Source organism: Schistocerca gregaria, chromosome 1 (assembly GCF_023897955.1).
Source record: "Schistocerca gregaria isolate iqSchGreg1 chromosome 1, iqSchGreg1.2, whole genome shotgun sequence".
NCBI classification, from domain to species: domain Eukaryota; kingdom Metazoa; phylum Arthropoda; class Insecta; order Orthoptera; family Acrididae; genus Schistocerca; species Schistocerca gregaria.
The window spans coordinates 285,172,548-285,191,318 of record NC_064920.1 but is presented as its reverse complement, the minus strand read 5'-3'; the positions used below and the strand labels follow the sequence as shown (position 1 = coordinate 285,191,318).

The window sequence follows — 18,771 nt, the reverse complement described above, 5'->3', positions numbered from 1 at the left end:
TCCTCCTTCGGGCTAGCGTACGTTAGCTGAAGTTACATTGCTATGACCTCAGCAGTTGGGTTCCATAGGATTTTTTTTCTTTTAATACCCAGTGAGGAACATGAAGTGACAGTTCACATTTACTAGTGCAGCACTCGGGTGTCTTGAAAGATGCGCTAACTTAATTAATTATCACCTTGGTATTTCAAACACTTGTTTGACAACTTGATAAACCTTCCTTTTAATTACATGCTTGCTCTTTACTGCATTGGCTCTTCCTGAGACAAGAGGAAGAGCATACAATCTGACGTCCTGTAAGTTTTGCCATTGTAAACAGCGCAAAGTTTGGTGTCCTAAAGCTCTCCTTTACATTGTGGCCAGCCTTGTGGACTTGGTCCAGCCTGGGATCTTATTGTTAATGGTAATGTCTAAGACCGGTACTGCGGGCCATGCAACCAGAAAAATTTCTACTTCTTGTAAATGAAATAAATACTAACTTAAAGTTTCTCGGCTTCCAGCCGCGCCAGATGGTTTAAAATCCACGAGCTTTCGGCCAAGCACTCCTCGGCCATTATCAAGTGGTGACTGTCTTCTGGTTGCTGCTGCCGTCCTTATATAGCTGCGCTGCCTTCCATGACGTCACTGGTACCCGCTCTGACACCATATATGGTAATGTTTGCGGTGTCGGCCGCTGCGCCCGTTTCAACCTTCCGATTGCCGGGTCCCACGATATGCTTAGTTGCAGGCCGCCGTCTTTATTGAGCATGTTGTCACAAATTCTTATTTCGATCGCTTCTTTTATTATGCTATCCGAAAAAACTGTTAGTTGGTGTGAGAGTACAAGTCTTGTCGACTGCAATACGATAACCGTTTTCTAAAAATGGTTCAAATGGCTCTGAGTACTATGGGACTTAACATCTATGGTCATCAGTCTCCTAGAACGTAGAACTACTTAAACCTAACTAACCTAAGGACATCACACAACACCCAGCCATCAGGAGGCAGAGAAAATTACTGACCCGGCCGGGAATCGAACCCGGGAACCCGGGCGTGGGAAGCAAGAATGCTACCGCACGACCACGAGATGCGAGCAACCGTTTTCTAATGCTTGCTTTGCTACCCCCGATTTCTCTGGATACTGTAGACGAAAACATCTCTCGTGTTCTACACAGCGCATTTAAATTGTACGCACAGTCTGTCCGATATAGAACCGTGCAACACAACATGGTATTTTATATACTCCTGGCGGCCTGCTGCTAGGCCCAACGTGGGACCCCGCGATCGGAAGTTTTAAGCGGTCGCGGCGCCGCGTAACGCAAACATTACCCTGTGTAGTGTCGTAGCGGGTGGCAGTGACGTCACGGAAGGCAGCGCTGCTATATAAGGATGACAGCAGCAACAAGAAGAAATCACCACTTGATAATGGCCGAGGGCCACTCGGCCGAAAGCTCGTGGATTTTAAACCACTTGGTGTGGATGGAAGCCCAAGAAATTTTTGTTAGTACATATCACCATGAAGCTATGCACTCCTATATTACTAACTCATTGCTGCGCTGTTATGTTACATGGTACGAGGAATTTTCTTTACTTGTCCTTTCTTATTTTGAGCATCAGAATGGTACTGAAGGAAGACGTGAAGGTAACCGCTAAATCTAATCCGCAGAGTGTGAGATTCAGCTATTTCTTGCCATGCCATTTTGTGCCTGCTACATTTTTGATTGTAACAGTAGTTTGGTATATGTGTCGGAACCAGCTAATTTGGGCTACTGGGCCGCGTTCAGGTGAATGTCACGGGTTCTACCGCCCAGTGGGAAGCACTTGAAATACCGAAAGGCTACTCAGAATATTCTGCAAAAGTCAAAAGTTTTAGCTTGAAATTTCTTATTGCAGGTTCTGTATACACATTTACTTATAACATTCTTTAAATTGGCTTAAGTACCGCCGGTCGACAGTTAAGATTCTGTTGGTTGCTAGTATGCGCTCATGTACAGTTCACGTGCTACCAAAATTTCCCTCCCCCCCCCCCCCCCCCCCACGCCCCATGAACCATGGACCTTGCTGTTGGTGGGGAGGCTTGCGTGCCTCATCGACACAGATGGCCGTTCCGTAGGTGCAACCACAAAGGAGGGGTACCTGTTGAGAGGCCAGACCCACGTGTGGTTCCTGAAGAGGGGCAGCAGCCTTTTCAGCAGTTGCAGGGACAACAGTCTGGATGATTGACTGATCTGACCTTGTAACACTACCCAAAACGGCCTTGCTGTGCTGGTACTGCGAACGGTCGTAATTTTTACCGAAGGCATGCAGCTTTACTGTATGGTTAAATGATGATGCCGTCCTGTTGGGTAAAACATTCCGGAGGTAAAATACTCCCCCATTCGGATATCCGGACACGAACTACTCAAGAGGACGTCGTTATCAGGAGAAAGAAAACTGACATTGTACGGATCGGAGCTTGGAATGTCAGGGAAATGGACAGGTTAAAGTGAGACATAGTGGGAATTGGTGACGTTCGGTGGCAGGAGGAACAAGACTTTTGGTCAGGTGAATACAGGGTTATAAATACAAAATCAAATATGGTAAAACAGGAGTAGGTTTAATAATGAATAAAAAAATAGGAGTGTGGGTAAGCTACTACAAATAGCATAGTGAACACATTATTGTTACCAAGATAGACACGAAGCCCATGCCTACTACAGTAGTGCAAGTTTATATGCCAATTAGCTCTGCCGATGATGAAGAAATTGATGAAATGAGATAAATGAAATTATTCAGGTAGTGAAGGGAGATGAAAATATAATAGTCATGGGTGACTGGAATTCGAGAGTAGGGAAAGGGGCGACAAGGAAACATAGTAGGTGAATATGGATTGGGAGTAAGAAATGAAAGAGGAAGCCGTCTGGTAGAATTTCGCACAGAGCATAACTTAATCATAGCTAACACTTGGTTCATGAATCAAATTAGGTTTTATACATATAAGAATCCTGGAGATACTAGAAGGTTTCAGATACATTACATAATGGTAAGACAGATATTTAGGAACCATGTTTTAAATTGTAAGACATTTCCAGGGGCAGATGTGGACACAGGCCACAGTCTATTGGTTATGAACTGCAGATTAAAACTGAAGAAACTGCTAAAAAAGTTGGGAATTTAAGGAGATGCGACCTATATAAACTGACTAAACCAGAGGTTGTACAGAGTTTCAGGGAGAGCATAAGGCAACAATTGACAGGAATGGGAGAAAGAAATACAGTAGAAGACGAATGGGTAGCTCTGAGGGATGTAGTAGTGAAGGTAACAGAGGATCAAGTATGTAAAAAGACGTTGCTAGTATATATCCTTGGGTAACAGGAGAAATATTGAATTTAATTGATGAAAGGAGAAAATACAAAAAATGAAGTAAATGAAGAAGGCAAAATGGAATACATACGTCTAAAAAATGAGATCAACACGAAGTGCAAAATGGCTAAGCAGGGATGGTTAGAGAAAAAATGTAAGGATGTAGACGCTTATCTCACTAGGGTTAAGACAGATACTGTCTACAGGAAAATTAAAGAGACCTTTGGAGAAAAGAGAGCCACTTGTATGAATATCAAGAGCTCATATGGAAACCCAGTTCTAAGCAAAAAACGGAAAGCGGAAAGATGGAAGGGGTATATAGAGGGTCTATACAAGGGCGATGTACTTGAGGACAATATTATGGAAATGTAAGAGGATGTAAATAAAGGTGAAATGGGAGATACGATTCTGCGTGAAGAGTTTGACAGAGCACTGAAAGACCTGAGTCGAAACAAGGCCCCGGGAGTAGACAACATTCCATTAGAACTACTGACGACCTTGGGAGAGCCATTCCTGACAAAACTCTACCATCTGGTGAGCAAGGTGTATGAGGCAGGCGAAATACCCTCAGACTGCAAGAAGAATATAACAATTCCAATCCCAAAGAGAGCAGGTGTTGACAGATGCGAAAATAACCGAACTATCAGTTTAATAAGTCACAGCTGCAAAATACTAACGCGAATTCTTTACAGACGAATGGAAAAACTGGTAGAAGTCGACCTCGGGGAAGATAAGTTTGGATACCGTAGAAATGTTGGATTACGTGAGGCAATACTGAATTTACGACTTATCTTAGAAGATGATTAAGAAAAGGCAAACCTACGTTTCTAGCATTTGTAGACTTAGAGAAAGCTTTTGACAATGTTGATTGGAGTACTCTCTTTCAAAAATCTAAATTTGGCAAGGGAAAATAGAGGGAGAGAAGGCTATTTACAATTTGCACAGAAATCAGATTAAAGTTATGTGAGTCGAGGTACATGAAAGGGAAGCAGTGGTTGCGAAGGGAATGAGACAGGGTTGTAGCCCATCTCCGATGTTATTCAATTTGTATATTGAGCAAGCAGGAAAGGAAACAAAACATAAATTCGGAGTTGGAATTATAATTCATTGAGAAGAAATAAAAACTTTGAGGTTCATCGATGACATTGTAATTCTGTCAGAGACAGCAAAGGACTTCGAAAAGGAGTTGAACGGAATGGACAGTGTCTTGAAAGGAGGATATAAGATGAACGTCAACAAAAGCAAAACGAGAATAATGGAATGTAGTCGAATTAAGTCGTGTGATGGTGAGGGAATAAGATTAGGTAATGAAACACTTGAAGTAGCAAAGCAGTTTTGCTATTTGGAGAGCTATTTGGAGATGGTCGATGTAGAGAGGATATAAAATTAGACTGGCAATGGCAATGAAAGAGTTTGTGATGAAGAAAAATTTGTTAACATCGAGTATAGATTTAAGTGTCTTGAAGTCGTTTCTGAAAGTATTTGTATGGAGTGTAGCCATGTATCGAAGTGAAACATGGACGATAAATAGTTTGGACAAGAAGAGAATAGAAGCTTTCGAAATGTTGTGCTACAGAAGAATGGTTCAAATGGCTCTGAGCACTATGGGACTTAACATCTGAAGTCATCAGTCCTCTATATCGTAGAGCTACTTAACCTAACTAACCTAAGGACATCACACACATCCATGCCCGAAGCAGGATTAGAACCTGCGACCGTATCGGTCGCGCGGTTCTAGACTGAAGCGCCTAGGACCGTTCCGCCACATCGGCTGGCTACAGAAGAATACTGAAGATTAGATGGGTAGATCACATAACTAATGAGGAGGTATTGAATGGAACTGGAGAGAAGAGGAGTTTATGGCACAACTTTGCAAGAAGAAGGGACCGGTTGGTAGGACATGTTCTGAGGCATCAAGGGATCACGAATTAGGCAGTGGAGGGCAGCGTGGTGGTAAAAATCTAGAGGGAGACCATGAGATGAATACACTAAGCAGATTTGGAACGATGTAGGTTGCCGTAAGTACTGGGAGGTGGAGAAGCTAGCCCAGGATAGAGTAGCATGGAGAGCTGTATCAAATCAATCTCGGGACTAAAGACTACAACAACTACCAAAAGTTCTAAAATGTTTGATTTTATTTGAAACCGATACCGTTAAGATCATTTAATTTTGCTCTCAAATGCTCATTGACGTAAAGAATATTTGCTAAACTTCATTATATCTAAATCTTTGTTTTGCACTCATGTTAATATATAAATGTGTAACTGTAGCCTTTGTATTTGGGGGCCATCTATTTGTTTCTAGATTTGTGTGGAATTTTGTAATGTCAGTAAAATGTAATGTACATGTGCATTAACGCATGACATTCAGCCCTCATTTGCCGAGGCGTTTCTTGTCCTTCCTCTTAGAGGCGTATTTATGTGTGTTATATTTACTGTTAGTTTATACGATCGTAAGGTAAAGAGTAAGTTGCAGGGTGATTCCCAGTGATAAAATGTAAATATAGCCTGGTATAATGTTAGTGCAAAATTCATTTTCATATTTCGTCCGCTCTTATGTAATGTACTCAGCATATTGATGCAGTGCAATCAATGGAGAAACATTGCACATGTCTAAAAATTTATGAACGTCAGTATAAAATGCACACAGAAATAAACAGGAACAGATACATACATTAGTTTCATATTTTGTTTAGTGACCCATAAAGAAATTAAGACCTCCAGTTCTCGGTTTACAATTAGGGTTTCGGGAGGAATCAGTTCGGTGCATAGCGAATGCCAGACTTGAAATCCTCTGACATGTTACGCAGTAGGAAAGCCCTCTGTCTCACTCCCAGCTCGTCTGTTTGTTAACTAAAAAGAAATATTTTCTACCATACGTCAGATCTCGCACACCCTGAATTACCTACACGTGTACAGCATAAAATGTTCAAACGTCAGAACATAGCATTTACTATGATCGATGTTGTCGCAACCTACAGTATCTATGGTCTATTAGGGATGTATCTGTGTGACTCTTTCGAATAACCTTTGGGTATTATATGGCGCGTTAGAGTACCTGTATTTAAGGAGAGATTCAAGTAGTGAAATGGTTCTTACCTATGGTATTAGTGGCAATAATTATCGCTACTTTGCAGCATTTGAACTTAGCGCAAATTTTGATAATGCACCTACAGACAGGTCGGTTGGAACGATTAATAAAACTTACTCTTGTATTAGGTTGGGTTGTTTGGTGGAAGAGACCAGACAGCGAGGTCATGCGCCCATTCAAAGGAACCATCCCGGCATTTCTCTGGAGCGATGTAGGTGGTGGTGGTGGTTAGTGTTTAACGTCCCGTCAACAACGAGGTCATTAGAGACGGAGCGCAAGCTCAGGTTAGGAAAGGATTGGGAAGGATATTGGCCGTGCCCTTTCAAAGGAACCTTCCCGGCATTTGCCCGAAACGATTTTAGGGAAATCACGCAAAACCTAAATCAGGATGGCTGGAGGAGCGATGTAGGGAAATCACGGAAAACCTAAATGACGATGGCCGGACGCGGGATTGAACCGGCGTCTTTCCGAATGCTAACCACTGCGCCACCTCACTCGGTTTGTAATAAGTGTTAAGTGTCACGCTGTGCGTCGTACAATTTTATATAGACGACGTTCAAGATTGACAGTGGCAAAAGTGTATGAACTGACACTTATCAGTTTACGAGTTGACGAACGCTCTGTCGTCCTGTTCGTATGCCTATTTCGGTACAGTCTAAGTGGGGGACAATGAAACGAGTTTTTGCTGAGAACTAATATCTCAGAATCTTTATGGGAAAATCCTTATCCCTTTTCATACAAAACGAACGTTTTAAACATTGTTACATAAAGGAACATTTATGTGAAGGGCAACGAGCCCCTGTCTCCAGAATACTTGGCCAAAGCAGATTTAAACGCTATCTCGCTTCATGCCTTCGGTGTCGTGCTCTCAACTAGCGAAGACTGCGTCAGTCTCGGTAAAGCTTGATGGTTTCGTGCTTCAAACTGGATCAGCAAGCGCTAGCCCACCCATTGAACACCATCGCCTGCCGCTCCAAACAGACTCAGAGGGTCCTACTGTCGACTCTGGACATTGGAACGCATTAAAGAGACGTAACACGTATCCACAGGACATATGGCCTGTAACTGAAAAAGCCTCATGATGATTTCTCCATTAGCAAAAGATTCCCGAATATTCCCCCATTTGGATGTCCGGGAGAGTACACCAAGAGAGAGGTGACCACAACAAAAATATCGAATAATTAGCGAAAAGATAACATTCTACGTGTCGGGACGTAGACCGTCAGAGGCTTGAACCTGGTAGGAAAACTAGAAAAACTGAAAAGAGAAATACGTAGGCTCAATCTAGATGCAATACGGGTCAGTGAAGTCTGATCGAAACAAGATAAGCATTTCTGGTCAATTGAGTTGTTCCAAGCCCATATCCTCCTCTAATCATTTCTTCTACTCTTCCCCTACAACGGCATTCCAGTCCCCCATGATTACAAGATTTTCATTTCCCTTTACATACTGTATTACGCTCTCCATATACTCATATACTTTCTCTATCTCTTCATCTTCAGATTGAAATGGCGTGATGTATACATGAGCTTTCGTTGACGGTGTTCGTTTCCTGTCGATTCTGATAATAGCCACCCTATCACTAAACTGTTCGCAGTATCACACTCTCTGCCGTATCTGCCTGTTCATAAATAATCCTATTCTCGTTATACTATTTTCTGCTGCTGTTGGTATCACCCTATATTCAACTGACCAGAAATGATTCCTTTTTTCCATTTCACTTCACTGACCTGTATTGCATCTATATTGAGCCTTTGTACTTCCGTTTTCAGAGTTTATTATTTTCCTACCATATTCAAGCTTCTGACATTCCATGTTCCGATGCGTAGTACTTTCTCCTCTTGTTTGTTTAATCGTTCTTTTCCTCATGGTCACCTTCGCCTTGGGAGCGACCTCCAGGGGGTCCATGATAACGGGAAAAGGAAAGCAAAGTAAATGTAGTAGAAAAATATAATCTAGGCTATGAAAGTTTTTCTTTTCTTCTGTATAAATCGGAAAATGATGTAAATTGATAGTTCTCTAAATACAAATACTATGACATTAGCTAACGATCTGCGTACAGCTCTCTCTTCGTGAAATAAGCTTCTGCTGGTGCACCTAAGCAGTTATTTTGCTTACCTGCTGCAAATTTTTTTTCTTGTCACTAAAAAATTTCAAATTTTATAAGAAGAGTTGAATTCCGTTAGTGTAACTCTTTAATGTCACAATCAGTAGAACGGTTCGTAACGAAGGAAATACAGTAGTCTCCACCATTTGGCTCTTTACTGTGAACTATTCATACACAGACACTATACAGAAACGTTAATACATTGCTTGCGGATATCTGCCTTATTTACCCTAGGTACCGGGTCAAAATATCTGTAGCAGCGTGAAAAATATGAATTTCGTTTTGTACCTTGTGTGTAATTCTACCTTTCTTATAATAATTTAAAAATTTTGAAATCCATGGTAAGGTAACTAATGCAGGGATGCCTGGAGTTGCGAGTAGGATATGTCGCTTCTCTTGTAAGGTGTCGAATCGGCCCTAGCCGTGGGTTTGTTACTTCTGTGAATAATCATTCTCGTGATTTTGGAGTAGCTTATTTTGAGGATCCCACTTTCCGTTCTCACCTTAGATAAACGAGGGGAAGGATTTGCTTTCTATATTCTGAAGGGTGTGAAGCTGCAGAATCGGCAAAATCGGCTAAAGTGTGGTGACAGCTCCTACAAGAAATGACACATTTTTCGATTGGATATATCGTTTAAATTGTGGTCGTGTATCTGTCTGTGACGAAGAGTGTACCGATAGGCCACCTACGTCACTAAGGGACATGAGCATCAAGAGAACTGAGTGAATATAGCGATAGAATGTAAATTAACCACGATTCAGCATTTCCAATCGATGAATCCTTAAACTAACAGAATGTCTGTGGTCGTTTGGGTACTGCGCCAGCTGCCAAACATACACAAACAAGAACAGTAAATGTTTTCTCATATGAAAGAAGAAAATATTTTGTATCGTAATCCGGTATCAGACATCACAGACTATTATCGGGAATTATCAGTGGTAAGAATAAAGTAATCAGTAATTATTTCCGTGACATAGTAGCGTTTATCCATGAACAGGAATCTTCGGAACTGTCGAAAGCATATTAAGGCGTCTTGAAGCGGGAGAAGAAATATTTCTCTATCACATAGCAGCGCTTCATAAGACGTACGATCCGCAGAGTATGCGGCAGAACATGGTATGGTAACATTCATCTTCACTTGTAGCAAAAAAATTGAAGAGCCAAGCTTCTTCAGAACAGTAGACTGAGAATGATTCGAGTCTACTGCGAATTAATCATTCTCCTCAGGTTAGAACAGTGAGTAATTACAACTCCTGTGAGACAATGCCAGATATGAAACAAAAATAGAAACGAAGAGGAGCGAGAAGCCTTTCAAAGTTGTCCAGTTCCTTCAAAATGTTGTTTGACAGTTGCCGTATCAACCGCCGTAAGGACTTGAGCTCCTCGTGAACTTTCACCTGCCAGGAGGCAAGTATCCGTCGGATGAAGGGGTTGTGCAGGCGCTACAAGAATGAATGCGACGGTGACCACAGAGTTTCTTCCAGGACATAAGTAGGAAGTTCGTCAAGAGATGCATCCATCGCATTGAAGTTGAGGGACATAATCTATAGAAATGACGCGGAAAGATAAGACATAATGTTACTCAAAAAGCCATCTTTAACGACTTGAAGTGGTAAAATCGGTTCAGCTTGTTACGCACCAAGTAAGAGTCATGAATCACAAGTGGAAGTAGCTATTGCACTGAAACATGAGACGAGAAGCAGGCGAAACAGGAGCAGTCTGTCACACTTAAAGATATTTAATTTTTGGATATTGGTTATAGTTTCTCTTTCCACTGTGAACCCGTCTTGCACTATATATATTTAGCTGTAATTTCCTACTAAGCACAACATCGTAGCATTTGCCAATGCGGGAAATAAATATATGCTGGAGGAAATGTTTGTAATGATCAATTAATACATTGTGTTGGTTGCCACAGACACTAGGTTTGTTAGTCACTCTTTATTGGGACCGGGAAAAATAAACTACTTACTGACCAAAAAGTTATATTAACAATGCCCAATCATCAACACTGAATTTAATATAGTGCTAATATGTATTTATGTAGACAGTATCTAGTATTTGTGTAGATGTTTTATGTTAGTCCAGTCACTTCGGCGTGCTCATCCAATTTTGACATGTATTTGAGTTATTTCGTCCTGGAACAAATAATTCGTGTTCCTGCTTCTTATATTCTATACATTGTATCAATATTTCCTTAGCTGCACTGTTAGAAAATGGTTCAAGACCATCTAAACAATAATGTTCATCGAGTTCTTCAATCATTCAGATTCTTCATTCCTTATTGTATTTTTTATCTTTCTTATTTCCTGCGTTATCGCTATTTTCAGAGAATTTATTGAAATTTTTCGTCCGTATTTTTGTCTAATTCTTCCAGATTTCTCGTAGCAGCTGAATCTGTTATAACTGCTGTATCTCTGTTTCGGAAGTTGTTTCTGAGCCGTGGTGCATATTTCACCTCGTTTCGGTCTTGTCTGGCGCCACTGGCTCGAGTTCGCTATCGATTTACTATTTTTTCAGTGAGCATCTTTGGTCGAAGTCGGACTGGGAGGAAGTGCTGGCGGTGTGGTGTGTCTGTAAGTGGGAAGACATTTAGTCTGAGACAGGGGTGTTGGACTGTTAGAGCCGAGCTGTTAGTCACATCGGGTTCCTAAGCGGGAGCTGAATTGGGCTGTTTGAGCCAAGTTGGTCTGCGAAAGCCGCATCCGTAGGACACAGGAAATTGGCTGCGAGACGACTGCTGTGTGGGGCGTGTCGATCGGTTGTGGGGATTGCCTTCGTTGTGTCCGCCAGCTAGTACGTGCCCCCGGCTGCGGAAAGGGGCAACTTCGTGGCCGTCTGATCGTTGGTTAGAAACACCGCAATGTGTCGTGTTGTATGGACTGACGTTTCACGTTGGTCGCAGCCTGGTTCATCTGCTCCTCCATGGGCCGATCTGACGCACACGCCATCCGGCTGTTTAACAGTTACCACCTCAAGGCACCTCTTCCATGAAGGCTGTGCCTACACCTTATTCAAGGTGAATATTAAGTGTGGCTCCTATTAATTACAGTAGTCTGAAAAGAGTAAACTTGTAGTGATATTTCTGCAGACTTTGGCCTTAAGATTTACACTGCAAATTTGACCTAAACTTTTTATTATTATTAGCATGTTATATTTCCCCAAATTGTGAACTTAACGTTTTAAATTGCAAATTTCACCAGAACATTTGCATATCTGTCCCTTTCATTTTAATTATTAAAAGCATTTGAACTGCAGTATCTATTTCTTTAATTTTAACTTAAATTTTAACTTCTTAATAAATTTTTATTGGCATGAACTAATAACCAGTTGATTTTTGGGTCTGATCCTTGCCAGTTCAATTTCTATCCGTAATTTCGCTGTTGGAAGCATTTAGTAAAAGGTCTTACTATAAGATGTTTCGTCCACACATTTATGGCCTTTAGGACAGTTAGCAAAATACATCTGACTAATATGGTATGCCTAAGTACTGATATATTTTAGCATAAAATCTTAGAACGCCATGGCAGCTTGGAAACAGACAATGATGAGTCAAAACATTATGACCTCATACTTAAAACCGTCTTGGTCCACCTCTGGAGCGCAGTTCAGCAGTGATTCTGCGTTGCATGGATTATACAGGTACTTCATATGTATCCAAAGGGTTTTGACACCATATACCAATGCACAGGTTACACACTTCTAGTAACTTACGGACATTTCATTTGTGGCCTTGGAGTTGGCGCACGGCAGCGACCCAGATGGATGTCATCGCATTCAAATAAGCTGAATATTATAGCCAACGCGTTAATGTAAATTCACTATCGTGCTCATCAAACCACTGCAGCACGATTCTGGCATTCCGACAATGACGTCTTCTTCCTGGAAGATGTCACCGCGGTTTGGGAAGACATCAAGTGTAACGGGTCACGGGTGTTCCCTAATATTGTTCTCGTAGTCTACAGCGCAAAGGTACCTGCGATTAATACCCAAGATCCTATTGAAGGCCTGGTGAATTTCCTCCATAACAATATTGCTCCCACCGGCCTGCGTCCGTGACGCATTGAATGTTTCGTGCCGCCGTTTGCTAGGATGACAGCGTATCTGGTCACGGCCATCGACCTGGTTTAACAATAGAATGGGCTCATCCGACCAGGCGACGCGATTCCATTCATCCGCGGTCTAATCTTGATGATCCCGGACCGCAGCATAATTGACGATGTTGCTGGGACAGCGTGGGAAGGTTCTTTTCTGCTGGACACAGTGTTCCACACTGTGCACCGTACGGTGTGCCCCAAAACACTTGTGGCTGTTACAGCACTGTTCTCTGTTCTTAGGTCTGCCACAGATCGCCGGCTATCGTGCTTTAAAGAGCGGGAAAGCGTCCAATCCCTGTGTTCTGTGATGAGATACGGAGATCCAACTTCTTGTCCCCTACTCGTGCTTAGAGCATTATTAACCACTTTCCGTAGACGGTCACGACAGTAGGACGCGAAAACCAATCTGCTTCGCCCTTTCCGAGATGGTCGCTCCCAGGGACTGGTTCACAACAATCTGGCTTTTGTCACAGTCGCTTAAGTCGGGGATTTGCGCATGTGTGGCACTTGTTGTCGCTAGAATGATTCCCCATTCGTCTCTGCTCCGCTGATATACTGTAACCTCGCCGCGTGACCTCAGCGCCTAAAGGCTACTACATCGCGATGGGCAGTACTCATAATGTTGTGGCTCATCAGTGTATTGTTATTCCTTCTTCTTCTTCGTCGTCGTGAGAAAAGTTTTTGTATCCTGACAACAAGCAATTTGGCCAGCAGGCCGAACTGTCATTACATCGTCAGTTTCATCTTGGAGATGTTTCTCACAATATGTCGCTACAGTTCGGTTACTGATTCGATAATCAGATGTTGCTTTATGATTTTTAATCCTTGTTTCTTTACTGTCTTCACTGCAGCAAGCATAGTGTCTGCAGCAATTTATCATCGGTTTGTCTTTTTTCATGATTTCTCATGCTTCTTACCTGAAATATTGAAAAGAAAAAACTACCAACCGAACCTGCTGTTGTAGGCTAACACGCCCGACAAGCATTCCAAATATGTTAGGAGCAGCCGAGCTGCAGAAACAAACCTTAAACCTAAATTCAGTTGTCATACAAAATTACATTGAAGAATTGCTATAATCATCATCATCATCATCAGTGTTCTACCAAAAGGCAGGTGTTCACATGGTAGTTCTCCAGGCTGTCCGGTCTTCTGCCATCCTCTTCAGGTCTGCATAATTTCCTCTTCCCTTTATGTCGTCTATCATCTTGTATCTCCATCTTCCGCTCAGTCTTTTCCCACAAACCACTCCTTCCAAAGCATCTACTAGCAAGCACTCCCTTCTCAACGAATTTCCCAACCAGTTCTTTTTCCTTTCTCTTACAACCTTCAGCAGACATCTTTTCTCACCAACCCTTTCCATACTCTTTCATTACTCACTCTTTCCACCCAGCTTTTTCTCTCCATTTTCTTCCACATCCACATCTCAAATGCTTCCAACCTGTTTTCATCCTCTCGTGTCAGCGTCCATGTTTCTGCACCATATACTGCCACACTCCAGACAAAACATTTACCAAGCCTTTTCCATAGTCCTTTATGTAATATGCCACCTAAGTGTCCCTCTTTCGGTTGAATGCCTCCTTCGCTATGGCAATTCGAGTTTTCACCTCCTGGTGACATCTCAAGCCTTCCGTTATTGTGCGTCCGAGATATTTAAATTCACATACTTGGCTAATGGTAGATTGTCCTATTTTAGTATTGGAAAGTATGCGTCTTGCATTGATGACCATAGTATTTGTTTTTGCTTTGTTTATTTGCATCACATATTCCACACAAGCTTCATTCAGATCTTTGAACATGTTATTCACTGTCCGCTCACTTTCTGCCACTAATACCATTTCATCAGAAAATCTTACACATTCTATTCTCTTTCCACCAATACATGTTCCTCTTTCCCCTTCTACGCTTTTCGCAAAAATCTCTTCAAGGCGACAACCTTGTCTAACACCTCCTCCAAGGCAGCGTCTTTCTGAAATTTCACTTCCAATCCGTATCCTTACTCTCTCGTGTAAATATAGATTCTGTATCAGTCGTCTGTCTTTCCAATCTACTCTTTTCCTCTTCAAAATATCCATCTGCTTGTTCCACTGAACACTGTCAAAAGCCTTTTCTACATCTGTAAAAACAGCAAAGATTTCTCTACCCTTTTTCATATATCTTTCCCCTATAGTTCCTAGCAGGCCAATAGCATCTCTTCTTACCTTTCCTTTTGTAAGTCCGAACTGCTCCTCTGCAATCCCTCTATCCAGCTTGCCATATAACCTTCTATTCTATACTCTCAATAAGACTTCAGCTGCATGAGAAATTAGACTGATGTTCCGGTGCTCTACAATTTTTTTAGTTATATGAGAACAAATAAGCCCTCGGTCAGAAATATTAAGTCAAAATTGACCAGGTTTCGACGCTACTATAAGCGTTATCTTCAGAATAAAACTAACTGTTCAAAAACATAATAGGTATATTAAGACATTAATAAACTAAAGTGTGTACTGACTGGAAAGAGATGCAGTACTTACAAGTCACATTCAACAAAAATCTAAGCCGGAAAGGTGACGTCATGAAATATTGTAAATAAGATAAGATGGCGAGTCGCTAAGGGCTGCTCGCACCTGAGTGAACACGGGTTGCAACAAAACAGAGGTGCCCACGTTAGACAGTGTAGGCAAGTAAACATGGTGTTGCTACGAGTGCCATCTAGTAGCCGCAGAAACAACTAGGCTACTGTACATTCAATATTAGACACATGAAATTGTGTGAAGCTGACTCAGGCATAACGTAAGCACTAATAATAATAAGATGAAGTTACATATTTATCTGCTTTAAACAGAGATACATTTTGTAACGTAAAAAAACGTCAGTTGTGACATACAAGAAACCATCAAAGACGTAACAGGAAAATAACATTACGGCAAACTCCATGAGGATATCAAAATGAAAGATCAAGCAGCGGGTTTATACAGTGGAAAAAGTTTTTATTTCGCAAGTTCAGCTGTTCGTTGAGAATGAGGCCATCATTGGGAGATAGATGTTTGAAAATCTATATAAAACATCTAACCTACGCCCCTTCTTTTCGGTATGCAGAATATTGCTATCGCCAATGGCTTTAGGCACGTGTGCAGTAATTAAGAGATGATCGGCAAAGGCTGAATTTAGGGGACTGGTGCCGTTTTTTCTCAAAATAAGTTCTTTATATCTGATGGTGAAAGCACTTCCAGTTTTCCCTATATAATAGGAGGAGCAGGTTTCAGAGATGAGCTTATAAACGCCAGAACTTTCTGTAGGGGAGCGAATGGATTTGAAATTATGAATGAAGTTTCTCTTCAGATTGCTATTAGTAGAGAAGGCAACATTTCAATTGTGTTTGTTGCGAAGCATGCGCTGAATCTGATAGGAAATGGGTCCTATGAAAGGGATAGAGAAACGTTTTTTTGGATTAACGTCAGCGCGTGAGGTGTTGAGCGTGGCAGTTCTTGTAGTTTTCTTTTTGAGGATATCGTCCACTATGTTAGGCGTATATTCATTATTGACTGCTATGGTTTTCAGTAAATTAATCTCCTCATTAAACTTTTCTGTTGAAAGTGGCATCTCACTTCATGTTTTCGGTGTCGTGGAAGGTTGTTGTCCTGTCATTGCTTATATTTGTGAGTATATTTCTAAAACAGAAAATTTCTAAAGTGAAAACAACATATCTAAGCTGCATGAGGATCCGTCTCTTAAATTACAGAAAGAAGTGAGGTCAGCCATTAACAATGCAACATTTCTTATAAAACCTTTGCAAAAGGAACAGCTCTTTAATATGAACCGACGACCCGCTAAACTTCGGTCCCAGTTCAAAATTCAAAAAGCTTATCTTCCAATACGCCCAATTTCCAATAGCATGAATAGCGCATATCACGATTTGGCCCGATTTCTACACGAAACGTTGTAAAAATCTTTCGTTTTTCGGAAATAATTATTCCGTTCCCAACAGCTACGTTTTGGTCCAAAATATTAAAAACTTAATATGCATTTCAGACAACAAACTATTTTCCTTAGATTTTAAAAATATTTATACCAATATCCTGGTACATGAGACGCTCATCATTTACATCAGTTTAAAAAAAGATCTATCAGATGAACAGATTACCCATTTTATGAATGGCATTAATGTCGTTGTCAAGTATACCTGCTTTGGATTCAACGGACAACTGTACCAGCAATCTGATGGGCTCGCTGTGGGCAAACCTTTAGCTGGCATCCTTGCCAACATCTTGATCAATTCCTTGGGAAAAAAAATATGTTTAATCGTTTCTCAGCCGCTGCACTAGGCATCCTTTCTTACACAAGATACGTTGATGATATTCAAGCCATCGTTAGCATTGGCCATATATTTAAACTTTACAACGACCTCCATGAAAATATTTCTTTCACTATTGAACTGGAAAACGATAACCGCCAATTACATTTCTTAGACTTGACGCTTACAATGGAAAACAATAACATCACTTTCAAAATTTGTCGCAAAGAAACGTATGTATTTTATACCTATTATGTTTATAACAGTTAGTTTAATTCTGAAGACGACGCTCATAGTATCGTCGAAACATGGTCAATTATGACTTGATATTTGTGACCGAGGGCTTATTTGTTCTAATAAAATTCTGACATGGACACTGAACCTTAGCAGCTGTGTTCAAAGTTTTGCATTGTTTAGTGTTTCTCTTTTTCTCTATTGGTACGATAACTGGTGGAACGAAGTCCGCAGGCCATTCCCCTTTGTCATATGTCTCGTTACCGAGGTAGACTATTTCTCTTCTTGCCTTGTTTCTCAGACTCTTCAATAGTTCTGCTGGCAAATCATAAATTCCATATGCCTTCCTATTCTTCATCTCCTTCAGCGCCTTTTCTGCTTCTGCTTCCAAGATGGTAAATCCATCTTGCGGCACATATTGCTCCTCTTCAACCTTAATTTCGCTTTGCACTTCATCCCCTTTATACAGACATTCAATATATTCTTGCGATCTATTCAAAACCTCCTGTGGTTCTTCTGCTAGAATACCATCCCCTCTTTCTATTCCCAAGTTATTCTTCTTCCTTTTACGCTCAAAAAGTATCTCACTAGCCAGTCTATACATCATTTCATACTCTCCCTCTCTCTCCATTTTCTCTATTTCTTCGCATTTCTGTTACATCTATTTTTCTCTTGCTTCTTCAGTTTCTCCTCTTGATTCATTACTCAGTTTCCTGTACATCTTTTTGCCTTCTTTAGTTACTACACTTCTCCAATTACTCCGCTCTTCCACCTTTTTCAACGTTTTCTGTTATCCATTCTTTCCTGGTGCTTTGGGATACTCTGACTTCTAATACTTCTTTGCCAGTGTCCATGAGACCTTTTCTCACTTTTATCCACTTTATAGCAATTTTTAAGTGGATATAAACTGCTGTAAAGTAACAGGAAATAGTTGGACTAGACTTATTGAATAATGGATAAATGACAGTTGATTATACCGATAAAACAACAGCAAAAGCACAAGAACACTAGACTAATTCAGGAGACTTTTGCGCTGGGAACACGAAACTACACACACTCCACTCAGACAGTTGTCATCGTACTCAAGGTTGGGTGTACACCTCTAGGCAGCAACAGTAGCAGCTGAGAACAGAGACAACCAACCGGTGTGACAACTTTCTCCAGTCCCCCCTAACGTGATTCTGCAATTTCAATCGCGGTGCTGCAAGTGTGCCTGTCATTTTGCCACTAGTACTGTGCACGCCAGAGCTCTCTACCTGTAGATGGGGGAGGCGTTGTCGTCCTTGAACCAGATGACGAGTGCCACTTGATCGTCGGCGTCGGGCGGCTCCAGCGAGCAGGGCAGGCGCGCCACCTCGGCCAGCACCACCGTCGCGTCCTCCACTGGCACTGCAACACAGCACAAACACAAGTCAGCAAAGGATGACTCTTGCTCATCTCAGCTGTGGAATTGACAAGGAGATTCGGAGAATGCAGTGTTACTAGAGGATTCGCTGTTGGATGTAAACATCGTGTACTGGCAAGTGACGAAGTAGGCTCCCGATTGTTAACACGACGTACAGCTCATAAAGGCCTTCACAGTACCCCCCGGATCGTCTTCTGCAAATCTAAACATGGTTCTCGCCCAGAAACGTGTTTCACATTACTGTGG

At 41.5% G+C, this 18,771-nt stretch overlaps 1 protein-coding gene across 1 annotated transcript in view; it reads right to left on the bottom strand.

Annotated features, from left to right (window-relative positions):
• The window catches only part of LOC126342597 (uncharacterized), a 746,980-nt gene that overhangs the window by 318,032 nt on the left and 410,177 nt on the right, over nt 1-18,771 (bottom strand). Inside the window, exon 2 of the mRNA XM_050001873.1 lies at nt 18,377-18,509. Within this exon, the coding sequence (XP_049857830.1) occupies nt 18,377-18,509 (133 nt within the window). The remainder of the gene's footprint in view (nt 1-18,376; nt 18,510-18,771) is intronic.